Here is a 15,462-nt window from a genome sequence, read left to right on the forward strand (position 1 = left end):
CTGGGGCAGCCCTGTCACATGTGTGCAACTGTGTGGACATCTATGCATGTGTCTGTGCAAACATGCCTATGTGTGTGACTTTTCTGTTTGCAACTAGTGTGTGTGTGTGTGTGTGCGCGCGTGTGTGTGTGTGTGTGTGAAGATGTATATTAAAAGAGCCCATGGCTGGGCACAGTGGCTCAGGCCTGTAATCCCAGCACTTTGGGAGGCCTAGGTGGGCAGATCACTTGAGGTCAGGAGTTTGAGACCAGCCTGGCCAACATGGTGAGACCCTGTCTACAAACAAATACAAAAATTAGCCGGATGTGGTGGTGTGCATCTGTAGTCCCAGCTACTTGGGAGGCTAAGGTGGAAGGATGCAGAGGTAGCAGTGGGCTGAGATCATGCCCATAGAGCCAGACCTTGTCTCAAGAAAAAAAAAAAAAAAAAGAGCCTAGAGTGCTTAGCAGGTAGCAAGAGGCTGAGAGGTGGCTCACAGTTTTACTCCTACAGCCACCTCATAGGCTAGGGTAGAGGAGGGACCTTGGGAGAGGTCTAATGGACCCCTTCCTTGATGGAGAGTAATAATGCCAGTAGACTTCCTAAGACACACTTGCCTCTTTGACCTTTTTTTATTATTAAACATAAATATTTCTATCCCAAGATTCCCCTTTGCCCCGACAGTGGTAATTCTCACCATATCCCCACTCCTTGGGTCCAAGTCTTTCTGAGTCTTTAAGGAAAGTGAAATCAAGATGATGGCCATCTTGGGTTCCTAGGGAGTATATGGCCATCTTGGCTGCATTTCCATTGGCCGAGCAAAGTTCCCCTCAGGGAGAGCCAGGGTGGGGCCTGGTATGCTCTTAATCTTCATCTATCCTATGCTACCTTTCTTCTCAATGCAGATGGTCATCTTGAAATATCTTCTTTCAGTGGCTAGAAACAACTTCCATCCTGGCCCCAGACTCCCAACACCCGCTGCCCTGTCCCTATCTCTTCTCAAAGGGACTACCTGCCATCTTGAATCTCTTTTACACCGGGGAATAGGTGGGCATATTGGGTGGCCATGTTGCTCCCACTTGGGGCATCCCCTTTGGCTGAGCTGACTCTATACAAATGCTTATGACAAATGTAATGATCTTACCCTCCCCTAGTGTTCAGTTTTGGAGGAGTAAGGTCGCCAACTTGTCCTGGCTCCTCAGAAATCAGAACAATCCATTATGGCAAGTTGGAGATCCCAGGACTCTTCCATTGGAGAGATGTCACACATGAGTCTGGAGACGCGGGTGGCTAGGTGTGTGGAAGGCAGCATATGGGAAGTGGGGAGTCCCAGGGGCCAGATCTGGGGGCCCAAAGGATGTGGGTTTGATGTAGCTGGTGAAAGCTCGAGGGTGGGGTGTGGTGAGATAGCCTGCCCCAGCTCTGTAAAGTCTGCAGGGGGGAACCATGCCCAGGTGTGGGTTGAAGTCATAGAAGGTAGGGGTCCCTGGGGGCCCAAGGGGGGAGGGTGGTGGCAGGAAGAGGCCTCCTCCAGGGGCTTCGCCAAGGCTCAGGCTCACACTGACTCCTCGGACCTTGTAGTAACCGTTGGTTGGGTCCTGAGGGGACAAATGGGACTCAGTAAGGCCTGTGAGCGTGCAGGGGGGATGAGGGTCACTGATGGGGAAACACACTGAAATAGACCAGACCTTGAGAGAGACAAAAAGAGACAGGGGTGGGCAGAGACACAGAGACACACATGGACTGGGAGAGAGAGAAAGTGAGACAGAGGAACAGTGACAAGAGGCAAAGGGATAGGACATAGGCAGAGAAAGGTAGAGACGGAGAGATATAGGCCTGCTGAGGGGTGTCAGTGTGGAAGGTGCAGAGGGAACAGGAGAGAGGCACTCACCTGCCCAACAGCCTCTAGGCTTTGATTCAGTGTCACACCCTGTGTTGCTGCTACAAGGCATGTCACCAGGGTAGAGCTGGACTGTGTCCTCACAGAATCCCACACCAAGGGAAAAATGACAGATCATGAGACGGTACCCAGAGAGGTCAGGGCTGTGCCTGGGAAAGGCATAGGCAGTGACAGGGGCTGTGATGGCAGAGCCCTCAGCATAGTGGGTGGGATAAGGAAGCCCAGATCAGAGTGGTCATGGCTGTGATGGGTGGAACACAGGCAGAATGATTGGGCTGTCATGACGGAAGCATGGGCGTCCTAGAACAAGAAATGTCTGAGCTGAGACTGAAGGACTAAAGGAGGGAATTAGGTAGACATGGGAAGGAAGGTAGGAGTGTTTCAGGCCAAAAGAATGGCATGTCGACTGGGCACGGTGGCTCACGCCTGTAATCCCAGCACTTTGGGAGGCCAAGAGGTGAGCAGATCACTTGAGGTCAGGAGTTCAAGATCAGCTTGGCCAACATGGTGAAACCTCATCTCTACTAAAAATACAAGAAAAATTAGCCAGCTATTAGGGAACCTGAGGCAAGAGAATGGCTTGAACCCAGGAGGCGGAGGTTGCAGTGAGCTGAGATTGCACCACTGCACTCCAGCCTGGGCAACACAGTGAGACTCCATCTCAAAAAAAAAAAACAAAAAGAGAATGGCACGTGCTAGGTACAGAGGAGAGAGAGAGAGAGAAGTGCTCTGGCCTGGGGATGGCCTGGAGTCAATGTGGCTGTCCTGAGGTAGGACCCCAGAGGAAGGACAGGTTTGGGGAGATGTGGGGCCAGTGTAGGACCTGGTGGCTGAAAGGGGGCTTGACCGTGATGAGGAGAGCACAGGCAGAGTGAGCCCCGGTCTGGGGCTCCAGATGGAGGCTAGGGCTGGGACAGATGTGTGGGCAGATTCCGCGGATAGGCAAACTGAGGCTGGGAGCTGGGTGAGATGGCCCAGGGGGCAGGAGGAGTGGGGTGAGGAGCTGAGTCCCAGCTCTGAGGACAACAGAAGGAAAAAGGAGAGGACAGGCATAGGAGAGAGATGGAAACAAAATGAAGGGAGCCCCGCCCCTCCCAACACTCACCCTGGTATCCAGAGTCCCTTCCTCCTCCAGAACCAGATCACTGTGGTCAGTGTGCACGACGGGGCCCTGGGGGAGGGAACTGAGTGAGAGGGAATAGTCAGAGGATCCCCCCTCCCAATGCCAGACCCCAAGGACCTTCAGCCAGCCAGTAGAGGCCAGGCAGGAGGGAGTAAGAGCGCCCGAGAGCTGGGGACCGCACTCAGGACAATAAAAGGGCTGTGAGAAGCCAGCGCGGTGGCTCATGCCTGTAATCCCAGCACTTTGGGAGGCTGTGGTAGGAGTATCACTTGAGGCTAGAAGTTCGAGACCAGCCTGGCTAACATGCCAAAACCCTGTCTCTACTAAAAATGCAAAAAAATAGGCAGGCGTGGTGGCAGGCGCCTGTAATTCTAGCTACTCAGGAGGCTAAGGAATGAGAATCACTTGAACTGGGAGGTGGAGGGTGCAGTGAGTCGGGATTGCACCACTGCATTCCAGACAGAGCAAGACTCTGTCTCAAAAAAAAAAAAAAAAAAAAAAAAAGGGCTGTGGGGACATACTGGGCCTAGGGAATAATTGGGTCAGGGTCATGGACTTGGGTGACATTTGGGTGTGGGGTCACTGTTAAGACTAGAGCCCTTGGCTGGGTGCAGTGGCTCATGCCTGTAATCCCAGCACTTTGGGAGACCGAGACGAGCAGATCACGAGGTCAGGAGATCGAGACCATCCTGGCTAACACAGTGTAAACCTTGTCTCTATTAAAAATACAAAAAAATTAGCCAGGCGTGGTGGCGGGTGCCTGTAGTCCCAGCTACGCCAGAGGCTGAGGCAGGAGAATGGTGTGAACCTGGGAGGTGGAGCTTGCAGTGAGCCGAGATTGCGCCACTGCACTTCAGCCTGGGCGACAGACCAAGACTCCGTCTCAAAAAAAAGAAAAAAAAAAAAAGACTAGAGCCCTCAGGCTAGGTGTGGAGGCTCATGCCTGTAATCCCAGCACTTTGGGAGGTCGAGGCGGGTGGATCACCTGAGGTCAGGAGTTTGAGACCAGCCTGGCCAACATGGTGAAACCCAATCTCTACTAAAAATACAAAATCAGTCAGGCATGGTGGTGGGCGCCTGTAATCCCAGATACTCAGGAGGCTGAGGCAGGAGAATCACTTGAACCAGGGAGGCAGAGGTTGCGGTGAGCTGAGATCGCAGCACTGTACTCCAGCCTGTGTGACAGAGTGAAATTCTGCCAAAAAAAAAACCAACAAAAAAAAACTAGAGCACTCCCACTTTAAAAAAAAAAAAAAAAAAAAAGGAGAGAGGGTGTTGCTCCGTAGCCCAGGCTGGAGTGCATGGTGCAATCATAGCTCACTGCAGCCTCTACCTCCTGTGCTCAAGGGATCCTCCCACCTCAGTGTCCTGAGTAGCTGGGACTATAGGTGTGTGCCACCATACCCGGTTCATTTTTTATTTTATTTTATTTTGTATTTTTGTAGAGATGGGGTCCCGCTATGCTGCCCAGGCTGGCTTCGAATACCTGGCCTTAAGTGATCCTTGTGTCTCCACCTCCCAAAGTGGTATTACCAACGTCAGGCACCATGCCAGGCCTTAGAGTCCTATTTGAATTTGGGAGCTCTCTGGGGACTGGGCTAGTAATTGGGTCTGGAGGCACAGTCGGGTCTGGGGACCCCGGCATCCTACCCGCTCCTCACGGCTGCCTGTCTCCTCTTCTTCAGGACCTCGCGAACTGGAGCCGTCGCTGCTGCCAGGGATTCGCATCAGGTTCTTTTGCTCGGAGAAAGAGGCTGAGGCTGACAAACAGCGACCGGTGGAGTTAAGCGATGGGCGGGGTCACAATGTGTGCAGACCAATAAGCGGGAAGAGAGAGGACTGGGAACCAATGAGGCAGATCGGGTGGGGCTGTTGGAAACCAGTAAGAATCCTTCCCATCTAGGAGTGTGACCCTGGGAAGGTCTAGTTAGGGCTTAAGGAGGGAACCAGAACCTGAAGGCGAGCTAAGCCCTGTGCAGAGCTGGAAATGGGACTGGAGCCAAGGCCCAAGGCCAGGTCAGGTCACTGGGCAGGCAGGGCGTGTGTGGGGCTAGGGCCTGGGGAGCTGGGCCGGGGCTCAGGCACTAACCCTTGCTGTGGCGCCAGCAGCAGAGGGCCACCCCAGTGATGACCATAAGGAGAGTCGTGGTGGCAGCGGCCACTCCGGCCACTATCCGCACAGTGGGCAGCAAGTCTGCAGGGAGCAGAGGGGACATCCTGAGAAGGCTGGGGGGAACCAGGAAGCGGGGGCTCAGGGATTGAGTTTGGGATCCCTGGGTTCAAAAGGTCGCACATTTGGAGATTCAAAGGCCCTTGAATTTGGGGTTCCCTAAGTTTGAGAGTGAGTTTAAACTCCCTGGCTTTAAGGAGTCTTACAGTTTGAGGGGTCCTTTACTTTGCAATTTGCTTTGCAATCGTTGGAGTTTCCCTTTTTGGGGCCCCTAGGTGGGAGGAGTCTCAGTTTAGGATTCAGAATGCCGAGGCATTTGTGGTTGGGGGGGTGTCTTGGGAATCAATGAGCCCACAGTTTTGAGACTCCCAAGGTTTGGAGGTCTCTGCATTTGAGGGTCTGAGGTTTTGCATCCCTCGGCTGGGGGATCCCTGCATTTGTGGGGTTTAGACTCTCCAGATTTGGGGTCTTCGGGCTGGGGTCTCACCTCTACGGCCCAGGCTGGCCCGGGCACCTCCCTCGCCCAGCCGGTTCCGGGCACTGCAGTTAAAGCTCCTGCTAAAGTCAGACTCCTGGGTCCCCGAAATGTGTAGCACAGAGATCAGGCCCGGATTCTGTCCTCCGCGGCTCTCCGGGGCAGGGAATGTCTCCACTAGGAACCGGCCCTGCGACCCCACCTCCAGGAAGCCCTCATCCCAAGACCAGACCTGGGGGCACAAAAGAGGGAGGACACCGAGGAGACTGAGGAGGGGAGGAAGAAGCAGGAGGGATGTCTGGGAAGTCAGAAATGGTCACAGTAGTTTCGGGGGGCCAGGTGGGAGGTCAGGGATCACGGCTGGATGGGTCACAGGAGGAGTGACATTTCCTTACCACGGCATCTGGGGCGGGAGAGGCGAAAACCAGACACTGGAGGCGAGCAGGGCCCCTCAGGAAGGCAGGCGCAGAGTGCAGGGCGGTCACTACTGGGGGAGCTGGGATGGAGACGGTGGGTCACTCAGGAGAGGTCTTGCCCTCCCCAAAGGCTGTAACAAAGCCAGGTCTGTCCAGCGCACTCTCCGCTAACCTCAATCAATCAGGCCACGCCGCCTCCAAACCCCGATTCTCCTAAAAGCCTTGCCTTCAATAGGTCCGGTCTCCAACCCCCGCTGGGTGTAAAGCTCCTTCCAGGCCACTCTCACTGTATTAGCCCTTGCACCGTCTGTTCGCTCCCTATCCCAGGACGGGCCAGGTCCCCTAGGAAGCCCCCCCTTCTCACCGTTCACAGTCAGCCGAGCCTCCGCGGCGCCGCCCCCCAGGCCCGAGAGCCCAGGCTCAGCCCTGCACACATAGTCGCCTGCGTCCTCGGGCCTCACCGACGGAAGTCGCAGTGTGGCTCCAGAGCCCAGCACCTGCGACAGGGAAGGGGCGTCAGAAGCCGGATTTGCAAGAAAGCCTGGTCCCCCGCCAGCCACCGCCTCAGATTTAGGGCTGCACCTGCGCGCCACCGCGGCGGGTCCAGGTTACCCGTGGAAGCGGGTTCCCGCGCCAGGCGCAGCTGAAGGAGGCGTCTTCCCCCACGTCCACGGACACGGGCTCCGGCTTTGCCTGCAGAATCGGCCCAACTGGACGAAGGAGACTAGGGGTCACATGGCCGGGGCGGAATGCAGCCCCTGACCCAGGATCAGCCCCACAGAAACACCACACCCTCTAGGGCGCAAGAATATGCCCCAAGTCCACACTCTCCTCCTCCTAATACCCCACGCCCACTCTCCCGGCCCCGCCCCTCAACAGCCCTGAAAGCCATGCCCACCTTTGACCACACCCACAGCCCCGCCCCAGCTCACACAGCACATCCAGCGCAGTACTGCGGTTGGCGCTACCCACGGCGTTGCTGACCTCGCAGGACACGGGCTCAGTCAGGAACGAGGCGTCTGCCACCACCTCCAACCTTGGCCCGCGGGCCCCGAGCACCGGGGAGCCCCCTTTTGCCCACCTGAGGAAATGGTGGCGCTGTTAGCGTTGTCCCGGCTCTCTGGCACACCTACTCAGGTCCCAGCCCTTCCCAAGCTCACTCTTGGGGCTGGGGAGAGGTGGTCTTCGTCCTCACCTGTAGCCTGTGACAGGAGGCTGGGCTGTGGCCTGGCACAGGAAAATGACCTTCTCTCCCTCCTGCACAGTGTGTGGCGAAGCAGACAGAGTCACCTCTGGGGGGTCTGTGAGGGTGGGACGATGGTCAGATGGGCAAGGACCAGGAACACTTCCGTCACTGGCCTAGGGGTCCAGTCCCTGGTTCCTCCACTCCAGGAGTCTGGGCCTCTAATCCCCTTCTCCCTTTGAGCCAGGAGTCTGGGCTTTCAGTTCCCAATTCCCCCAGTTACCTCAATGTGCCAGCCTTCTGCCCTCTCCTACTTTCCCAGATGTGAGAGTCAAGGCCCAGCTTTCTCTTTTCCCAGGGACCCCAGCCATCTGTCCTCTCCTGCTCGGAGTCTCACTCTGTTGCCGAGTGGCATCATCTCGGCTCACTGCAACATCTGCCTCCTGGGTACAAGTGATTCTCCTGACTCAGCCTCCCAGGTAGCTGGGATTACAAGCGTGTGCTACCATGCCCAGCAAATTTTTGTATTTTTAGTAGAGATGGGGTTTCGACATGTTAGCCAGACTGGTCTCGAACTCCTGACCTCAGATGATCCTCCCACCTTGACCTCCCAAAGTGCTGGGAGTACAGGCATGAGCTACCATACCCGGCCCTCTCCTGCTCTCTTAGATCCAGGAGTCCAGGCCCCAGTTTCCTCATTCCCCAGGCACCGCAGTCCCCTCCTTCCTCATACCCAGGAGTCAGGGCCCCACACCCCTCTTTCCCAGGGCCAGCTGCACTCACACTGCAGGCTCAATGTGATAGCTGTGTCCCTTCCCGCAGGCAGGGCCTGGCTCCGGGCCCGGCAGACCAAGGTGGCTCCATCGTCATGGCTGAAAGGGGTCAGGGTTAAGGTGTTCTCCACTGACCCAGGGGTCCCTTCCTTCAGCAGGGTCTGGAGGGATGGATAAGAATAATAATGCCATCTACCCCTTACATCAGGGGTGTCCGATCTTTTGGCTTCCCTGGGCCACAATGGAAGAAGAATTGTCTTAGGCCACACATACTAACACTAATGATAGCTGATGAGCTAAAAAATTACAAAAAAGTCTCATAATGTTTTAAGAAAGTTTATGAATTTGTGGTGGGCCACATTCAAAGCCGTCCTGGGCTGCATGCAGCCCATGGGCCACAGGTTGGACAAGCTTGCCTTACTTATATAGTGCTCACTATGTGTTGGTCACTCTTCTGGGCATTTATAGGTACTTATTTATTTAATTCTCACTGTACCCTATGACATGCATGCTATCATTATCCCGATTGTATAGATAAGGCAACTGAGGCACAGAGAGGTTAATTAACTTACTCAAGATCAATCAACTAGCAAGTGGCTGAGACATGATTTGAACCCAGGTAGTCTGGCCCTAGAATCTTTACCCTGCATCATATTTCAAGAGTCTAAACCCTTGAACATTTGCCCTCCCATGTCTTCTCTTCTGGATGAGCCTGTGGTTGGAGTGTACCCCAAGTTTCCCTCAATGGGCAAAGGCTAGCACAGGAATTTGGACCTGACCTGATGGAAGGTGGTTCCATCCAACCGGACCCCATCTCGGAACCACAGCAATTCAGGGGTAGGGCGGGCATCCCCACGGCTCCGACATGTCAGGTTCGCAGGAACTCCAGCAACCAGAGACACAGAGGGGCCGCCCAGCACCTGGGGGGCTTCTGGGGCGACTGCAAGGTGGATTTGGGGTCAGAGATGGATCCTGATCTTCTCAGCTCCAATTGACCACCCCCCTGGGCTCCCTGGACTCTGCTACTCACTGCTAGTACTGGCTGCCCTCTTGGGCTCCTGAGGGACAAGTGGGCGAGGTCCTTACCCAGCACGTGCAGTTGGGCTGGTCTCGAGCGGAGGCCTGCTTGTGTAGCCTGACATTCATATGATGCTTCATCCTCTAGTTCCACGGGCCTAATGTGGAGGTCATGCTGGCCATTGGCTGCATTCCCTGATATCCAGTACCGGGACCATCCTGGAGTCAGGGAGGAGGCAGTCAGTATGCCATGGTTCTGAGATCCTGGCCTCAGGCATCCATCCCCAGACATCCCCCACCAGAAAACTAGCCCACACATTTGGTGGTAAGACACTATTAAAAACTGTGTACTGGGCCCAGAGAGACTCTAACTACCTCCCAACCCAAAGTCACTGCAAACTTGGGGGTAATAAAGTCAGAAAGGAAAGCAAGAAAGTGATTGCCATAAAAATTAGGTTAGATACTACTTCTGGAGTGAGGGGGAGGGGGGCTATGATAGGGGAAAGGAATACAGGGGCTTCTGGGGAGCCAGCAATGGACTTGGGTATTGGCTGTGTGAGTGTCTATTTTATTTGGTAAATCTTCCGTTTATATTTACTGTATTTTTTTGCATTTATGTTCTCTCTCTTTTTTTTTTTTTTTTTTTTGAGACAGGGTCTCACCATTGCCTGAAGTGCAGTGGCTTGATCATGCTCACTGCAGCCTTGAACTCCTAGGCTCAAGCAATCCTACCACCTCAGCCTCCTGAGTAACTGGGACTATAGATGCACACCACCACGCCTGGCTAATTTGTTTAAAAATATATATATATATTTTTGTAGAGATAAGTCTTGTTATGTTGCCCAGGCTGGCCTCAAACTCCTGGTTTCAAGCGATCCTCTGGCCTTAGCCTCCCAAAGCGTTGGGATTACAGGCGTGAGCCACCGCACCTGGCCTATGTACTATTTGGCAATAACATAATAATTCCCAAACTCTATGGGTCACCCCCAAAGTAGCAGCTCAAAAATCAGGACTCCTAAATGTTTACCCGAGCCCATCAATTTCCCAAACTTGAAAATGTCAAAATAGAAACTGCAGGTACAGCCGAGCCCAGCAACTCTACCCCTAGCCAGCCCGTCCCAGCGTGGAGAGAACAGTCTTACCTGGCAGGTCCCTTTGGCCCCCTAGGGCCAGCCCACTCTTAGTCCACTGAACTAGCCCCCAGTAGGCGCCCAGAGCACACGGCAGCCGGGCTTCCTCCCCCAGCAGCACCACTAGGTCCTCTGGCTGTTGCAGGAAATGGGGCGACGGGCCTAGGAGAGTTGGGGGCAGCAGGGCTGAGCTTAGCACCTTCAAGGGCCCCCTCATTCAGGACCCAGGAGTCCCAGCCCCCAGCTCCCTTCTCCCTAGTGAAGCGGCAGCCCGCGAGCAACCCCCCCACCCCCACCCCATATTCCTCCGCTCCCCTCGTGCGGTACCTGCGCTCCCTCTGAAGCAGAAGAGGAGGACGAGGAGGGCGGGGACCCGCATCCTGAGCGTTTGTCCCCCAAGATTCACGAGATTTGCCGTCGCACGGGCCTTCCCGTCAACTTCTTCCTCGCAAGCACGCCTCCTGTCACCCTGGCCCGGAGCCCCCTTCACGCTCGACTCTTCGCCCCAGCCTAGAGAACCCGTGTCTTTGGCCTGGAGTCCTCCAAGTCTGCTCATCCGCAGCCTCTGACGCTCTGAAACGCCTGCCAGTTCCGCGCCCTGGGTCTCTGGGAGACCCCAGGAGGGCCGGATCCCGCTCGCCCCGCCCGGGTCCGCCCCCCCGAGAGCTCCGCCCTCTTCCCATTGAAAAACTCCCGCGGCTGAGACGCGGATGAATGGGGGACGCAGGGCGGGGTCCCCCGGCGGGTGGGCGCCCCCAGCTCAATTGGGGTCTGGGAGTAGGAACACCTGGGTTCGAGGAGGGGGTCCCGGTTGGGTTGGACACCTGCGCCCTACCGGGGTTGAGGGGCAGGCAAGGGGGTGAGGAGGAGGGAAGGGAGACAGTGGAAGAAACTTGCTCAGCCCAGGTCCTAGAGGGACTGCGCTAAGTGGAAACTGAGCTATAAATGGGAGCCCCCGGGGCCTCGCCAGTTTCCGCGCCCTGGGGGAGGCGGGATCCTGGGCTCCCCTGGGCCTGCGGGTCGGGAAGAGGGCATGCCGTTACCTGGGGGACAGTCGGGACCCCTGCCTCGACTGCCCCTGCCTCAAAACCCCTCCTCAAAATACCCCTCTGTTCCCTTGTTATTGCTGCAAACTACAGCACGTCCTAAGACCCAGGAATCCAGGCCCCCGGCCCCTCCTTTCCCAGGACCCCGCAGTCCGGGCCCAGCCCCTCTCCCCACTCTGCCGGCCGGCCCCTCGGCTTGGTTGCCGGGCGACGGCTGCGAGGCGGCGGCGCCGGGCCGGGGCAGGCAGGGAGGCTGGGAACCGCGCAGCTTGTCCTGACGGCTCCATGCAGCCCAGCTGGGGCGTTCCCACGCTGCGCAGCTGGCCGAGCAGGTGGGAGGGACCCCGAGCAGCCTGAAGGAGGGCTGGGGGGCTGGGACCCTGATCTGACATTCCTGGACCTGTAAGAACTGGAGGGTCCACATTCAGATTCTCCACTGTTCTTAGGCTCAGACTCTGTGTCCCTAAATGGGGGGGTGGGATTGGGAGTGGGGGTTGGACTTACAGGATTGTAAGGGACTGGTGTTTCAGGCCTTCGCTGGCTGAGACGCTGATGGCCTGATCTCTCGGTTCCTTGAGAGGCTGGAGACTCAACTCCTAGGTCTCCTGCTTGCAGCATGGTGCACTTGGAAGAGAGTGACAGGGGTCAGAATATCTGGTCTTAAGTCTTAGAGTCGGTGGATTTATCTGCCAATCTCTCCCCACCCCCACACAGGCCCAGGAGGATTTGGAAATCAGATGGTGAACATCTGTCCTAAGTCCTGTGTGTGTGTGTGTGTGTGTGTGCATGTGTGTGTGTGTGTGTGTGTATGGGAGTGGGGGGTTGCGGGGGTGGGTAGGGTGGCCAGGAGGATCAGAGGCCCGAATTCCCGAGTACTTGGAGAGAAGGGACTGAGACCCCAGGGTCTGAGAGGGGAGGGAGCTGGGGCCTACACTCCTGGCTTCTATGTGGCATATCTAGTGCCTAGATTTTGAAACAGGATGGACATGGGGCTGAAACTCCTGAGTCTTAGGGAGGAACTCAAGTAGTGGGGCTGTTTTTCCAGGCACTTGACGCCGCTTCCCCTTCCTGGCTCTCTGGGGCTACGGACATGGAAAGATGGAGAGCCCAAGGTCCCAGGACCACGCAGAGAAGGAAAACAGCCAAGTCGGAGGGTGGAAGGTTTGTGCTAATTAAAGGCCCCAGCAAGGGACAGCTCCATGCTCTGGCCCCTAGGGACACCATCTGGCGAGGGCCCCCAGGACAGAGCTGCTCCCCCAGCTCGGCATCCAGCCCATTTCCTAGGGGGTGTAGGGGGCAGTTGGGAGAGGGGAGGTGGGAGGAGGGCAAGGAGTCAAGCATGTGAGGGAAGAGGGAAGGCCAGCATCCAGGATGAAGCTGGGGGCTGGGGCCAGATGCCTCATCTTGCTCCTGGGGAACGAGACTGGGGGGGTCTTGGGGAGGTGGGGAGAAAGCTAGCATTTCCAATTCCCGCAGGAGTTAAGCAGGCAGAAGAAGCTTATCCCAGGCGAGTGTATGTGCACGCGGGGAGGGCAGGCCCACCAGCATATGGTTATAAAATCCAGGGATGTGATGAGCGGAGCCACTGGGAGATGGAGAGACACATAAGAGAAAGAGGTGTGGTCAGAGTGTGGCTGAGAACAAATATTTATGGAGCTCCTGGTGTGTGTGAGACAGAGTGTGGGGTGAGGGGAGCGACAGAGGTGAGAACAGAGAAAAACAGAAGAACAGAGACATGTAGAGATAGACATAGTGAAATAAAGATTGACTGAGATTTAACCACTTAACACAGAGAGTGAGAGAGTCTCAAACGGATGGAGAAAGATAGAACGATAAATCAGCTGGGCACAATGACTCATGCCTGTAATCCTAGCACTTTGGGAGGCCGAGGCAGGCAGATCACCTGAGGTCAGGAGTTCGAGACCAGCCTGAGCAACATGGAGAAACCCCGTCTTTACTAAAAATACAAAAAATTAGCTGGGCGTGGTGGCGCATGCCTGTAATCCCAGCTACTAGGGAGGCTGAGGCAGGAGAATCGCCTGAACCCGGGAGGCGAAGGTTGCAGTGAGCCGAGATCACACTGTTACACTTCAGTCTGGGCAACAAGAGTGAAACTCCGTCTCAAAAAAAAAAAAAAAAAAAAAAAAGAAAGAAAAAAGAAAAAAAAAGAAAGATAAATCAAGGGCTGGGTGCGGTGGCTCACGCCTGTAATCCTAGTACTTTGAGAGGCCGAAATGGGAGGATTGCTTGAGCCCAGGAGTTCCAGACAAGCTTGGGCAATATAGCAAGACCCTGTCTCTGCAAAAACATTTTAAAAAATTAGGCAAGTGGCCGGGTGCAGTGGCTCCCACCTGTAATCCCAGCACTTTGGGGGGCCTAGGCAGGTGGGTTACCTGAGGTCAGGAGTTCAAGATCAGCCTGGCCAACATGGCGAAACCCCGTCTCTATTAAAAATACAAAAATTAGCCAGGTGTGATGGTCAACACCTGTATTCCCAGCTACTTGGGAGGCTGAGGCAGGAGAATCGCTTGGACCCGGGAGGCAGAGGTTACAGTGAGCCAAGATCGCACTATTGAACTCCAGCCTGGGTGACAGAGCAAGACTCCCTCTCAAAAAAAAAAAAAAAAAAATAGCCAGAGTGGTGATGCAGACCTGTAGTCTTAGCTACTCAGGAGGCTGAGGCAGAAAGAACACTTGAGCTTAGGAGGTTTGAGGCTGCAATGAGCCATGATCACACCACTGCACTCCAGCCTGGGCAATAGAGAAAGACCCTGTCTCTACAAACAAATTTTTAAAAATTAGCTGGAGTGGCGGTGTGTACCTGTAGTCCCAGCTATTCAGGAGGCTGAGGCAGGAGGATCACTTGAGCCCAGGAAGTTGAGGCTGCAATGAACCAAGATTATGCCACTGCCCTCCAGCCTGGGCAACAGAGCAAGATTCCATCTCAAAAGAATGAAAGATAAATCAAGATGGATAGAGGGAGGGAGAGCGAGAGAAATGGAGAAGGAAAGAGGAGGTGGGGGAGAGGGCAAGAAAAAGAGGCAGAAGAAAGCTCATGCAGTCCTTGCCAAAGGGCACCCACTCTGGGCTCACACTACGCCCACACTGGGGGCTGGCGGAATTGGACTCTGCCTTTTACTCCCGCCCACACCCTGTGCACTCCCACGTAAGACACTGTCACACACATGCTCTCCACATGCTTATTACAGATCACAGTTCACTCTGACCTTCCCCACTCTCACACCCACATACACATATGGATATCTTCCCTCTCTCCCACACTCTCCCAGCCTGTCACACTCACTCTTGCATACTCCCCAGCAGAGATCCCTAACATCATTTAGGCACTGATGTCTACTCAAGAAAGGAAGGGAGGCCAGGCGCGGTGGCTCATGTCTGTAATCCCAGCATTTTGGGAGGCCGAGGCAGATGGATCACCTGAGGTCAGGAGTTCGAGACCAGCCTGGCCGACATGACGAAACCCTGTCTTTGGTAAAAATACAAAAATTAGCCAGGCATGGTGGTATATTCCTGTAGTACCAGCTACTTGGGAGACAGAGGTGGGAGAATTACTTGAACCTGGGAGGTTCAGGCCATGGCAGGTGGAAGTTGCAGTGAGCCGAGATCATGCCACTGCACTCCAGCCTGAGCAACAGAGCAAGACTATCTCAAGAAAAGAAAAGAAAGAAAGAAAGGGACTAGCCAAGGTCACGTATTAGGGCAGGGAAGACCTGGGGGCCCAGCTGGCTGCTCCCCTGCTGAGCTGGGAGACCACCTAGATCTGACTTCTCCCATCTTCTCAGCCTAAGCCAGGCCCTGGGGTCATGGAGGCTGGGGAGGCACCGAGGAACGCGCCTGGCATGTGCTGACAGGGGATTTTATGCTCCAGCTGGGCCAGCTGGGAGGAGCCTGCTGGGCAGAGGCCAGAGCTGGGGGCTCTGGAGTGTACCTGGGGGAGGTTGCACTGTGAGAATGAGCTCAAGCTGAGTCAGAGAGCAGGGCTGACTCTGCCAGTGCCTGCATCAGCCTCATCTCTCTCCTGGGCTCCTGGCCTGCTGGACTCTGGGCTGCAGGTCCTTCTTGAAAGGCCATGAGTAGTGAGACAAGGAGCAGGGGTGAAGGGTGGCAAGAGAGAAGATAGAGACTGAGAGAGAGAGAGAGAGAGAGAGAGGAAGAGACAGAGACAAAAGGAGAGAGAACGGCTTAGACAAGGAGAGAAAGATGGAAAGATAAAGAGACAAGCTGGGCAC

General features: G+C 55.3%; 1 protein-coding gene across 1 annotated transcript; it reads right to left on the reverse strand.

The window, feature by feature from the left end:
- Positions 1-592: 592 nt before the first annotated feature.
- On the reverse strand, positions 593-11,791 carry KIRREL2 (kirre like nephrin family adhesion molecule 2). The gene is made up of 16 exons (XM_004089196.3): positions 11,717-11,791; positions 10,494-10,676; positions 10,179-10,328; positions 9,106-9,255; positions 8,799-8,959; positions 8,030-8,180; positions 7,259-7,364; positions 6,996-7,144; positions 6,646-6,773; positions 6,428-6,560; positions 6,043-6,143; positions 5,660-5,879; positions 5,092-5,196; positions 4,653-4,762; positions 2,985-3,050; positions 593-1,577 (listed from the first exon to the last, which is right to left on the reverse strand). Exons 2-16 carry the CDS (start codon positions 10,543-10,545, stop codon positions 1,242-1,244), a joined length of 2,118 nt encoding a protein of 705 aa, XP_004089244.2. The 5' UTR covers positions 10,546-10,676; positions 11,717-11,791; the 3' UTR covers positions 593-1,241.
- Positions 11,792-15,462: the final 3,671 nt, after the last annotated feature.

The sequence above is a fragment of the Nomascus leucogenys genome, chromosome 10, assembly GCF_006542625.1.
Source record: "Nomascus leucogenys isolate Asia chromosome 10, Asia_NLE_v1, whole genome shotgun sequence".
Lineage (NCBI taxonomy): Eukaryota > Metazoa > Chordata > Mammalia > Primates > Hylobatidae > Nomascus > Nomascus leucogenys.

Excerpts from the sequence above, each read along its gene's own strand:
- KIRREL2 (XM_004089196.3), bottom strand. The coding sequence starts at position 10,545 with ATGCGGGTCCCCGCCCTCCTCGTCCTCCTCTTCTGCTTCAGAGGGAGC. Across the intron at positions 8,960-9,105 it reads AGCCCAACTGCACGTGCTGG|TCGCCCCAGAAGCCCCCCAG; the intron begins GTAAGGACCTCG and ends TCCACCTTGCAG. Across the intron at positions 6,561-6,645 it reads CCCGCCGCGGTGGCGCGCAG|GTGCTGGGCTCTGGAGCCAC; the intron begins GTGCAGCCCTAA and ends TCCCTGTCGCAG.